This window comes from Palaemon carinicauda, chromosome 1 (genome assembly GCF_036898095.1).
Source record: "Palaemon carinicauda isolate YSFRI2023 chromosome 1, ASM3689809v2, whole genome shotgun sequence".
Lineage (NCBI taxonomy): Eukaryota > Metazoa > Arthropoda > Malacostraca > Decapoda > Palaemonidae > Palaemon > Palaemon carinicauda.
In genome coordinates, this window is record NC_090725.1 from 43,741,177 (window position 1) to 43,742,624 (window position 1,448).

General features: G+C 30.7%; 1 protein-coding gene across 1 annotated transcript in view; it reads right to left on the bottom strand.

Annotated features, from left to right (window-relative positions):
• The window catches only part of LOC137645705 (uncharacterized), a 10,947-nt gene extending 10,694 nt beyond the window's left edge, over positions 1–253 (bottom strand). The window contains exon 1 of the mRNA XM_068378568.1: positions 1–253. This exon is cut by the window's left edge and continues 1,289 nt beyond it. Coding sequence (XP_068234669.1) covers positions 1–253 — 253 coding nt within the window.
• Between the last annotated feature and the right edge of the window lie 1,195 nt (positions 254–1,448).

Sequence of the window (1,448 nt, forward strand, 5' to 3'; positions counted from 1 at the left end):
TTGTTTCTGTAGGTAATGCAATACTGACATCATAAGAAGAGTTGCGAACATCCGGATATAGAATGGATGTTATATTCAACTTCAGATCATCGTCTCGTTGAGGGTGGGATGTATAGGATGTTGCATCTTCCGTCTCGACTCTGAGGGCGCTGGAAGGGGACGGACCGTCAGAGGAATCGGTGCTATTCGATGATATCTGGAACGCCTCTGTCTGGAACAGAATTCCAAAGGCGAATACTGCCATCAGCATCATTTTCACTTCCAGCTTTTCTGCTCATTGACAACCTTCGATATAATTCGTCTCTCTTACTCGTTCTCCTTTAACAGCAAAATAATCTCTCAAGTTATATCACAGTTGCTTTTATCTATAAACACTTTAATACACATTCCATGGTATTACGTGGAAATTTCTTTGACACACCAGAAATAAACTGCCATTAGAAAAAACTTTTTTCTTATCCGCAAACAGCAAAGTTGCAATAGGTTTTGTCCCTTCCTTCCTACATGTCTAACCTATTCCTGCTGTATGGGCCGACTTGTTACCGAGACCCCAACCGTCGTAAGCTCTCTAAGACGGAGAAGACCTGGATTGGTCCAATCTACTTTGGGGAGGAGCTACGACGCAATAATTTCCTAATTCTTTTCTGGCTTCGGCATCCAAATTCGTAAAACTGATTTCAATTCAATGTGGATTAGATACTGATTAATGTGAAGTTCTTATATTTTATCCCAGATATACTTAATCGGAGAGAGAGAGAGAGAGAGAGAGAGAGAGAGAGAGAGAGAGAGAGAGAGAGAGAGAGAGAGAGAGAGATTTACCAAATTGATTTTACAACTCTCCCGAACTTCAACTGGCAACATCATTTTAAGAATACCAAGCAATACCTATCAAGTTATGACCATCTCTCTCTCTCTCTCTCTCTCTCTCTCTCTCTCTCTCTCTCTCTCTCTCTCTCTCTCTCTCTCTCTCAGTAACAGAAGAAGCAAAACATATATATAATTGTATATATATACATATATATATATATATATATATATATATATATATATATATATGTATATATTTATATCCATATATATGTATATATATACATATATATATACATATATATATATATATATTTATATCCATATATATGTCTATATATATATGTCTATATATATATGTATATATATATGTATATAAATATATATATATATATATATATATATATATATATATATATATATATGTATATGTATATGTATATATATATATATATATATATATATATATATATATAATATTTATATATAGATATATATATGTATATATATATATATGTATATAAATATATATATATATATATATATATATATAAATATATATATATATATATATATATATATATATATATATATATATATATAGACACACACACAAGTAATCCTTAGCTATTTGATTCCCA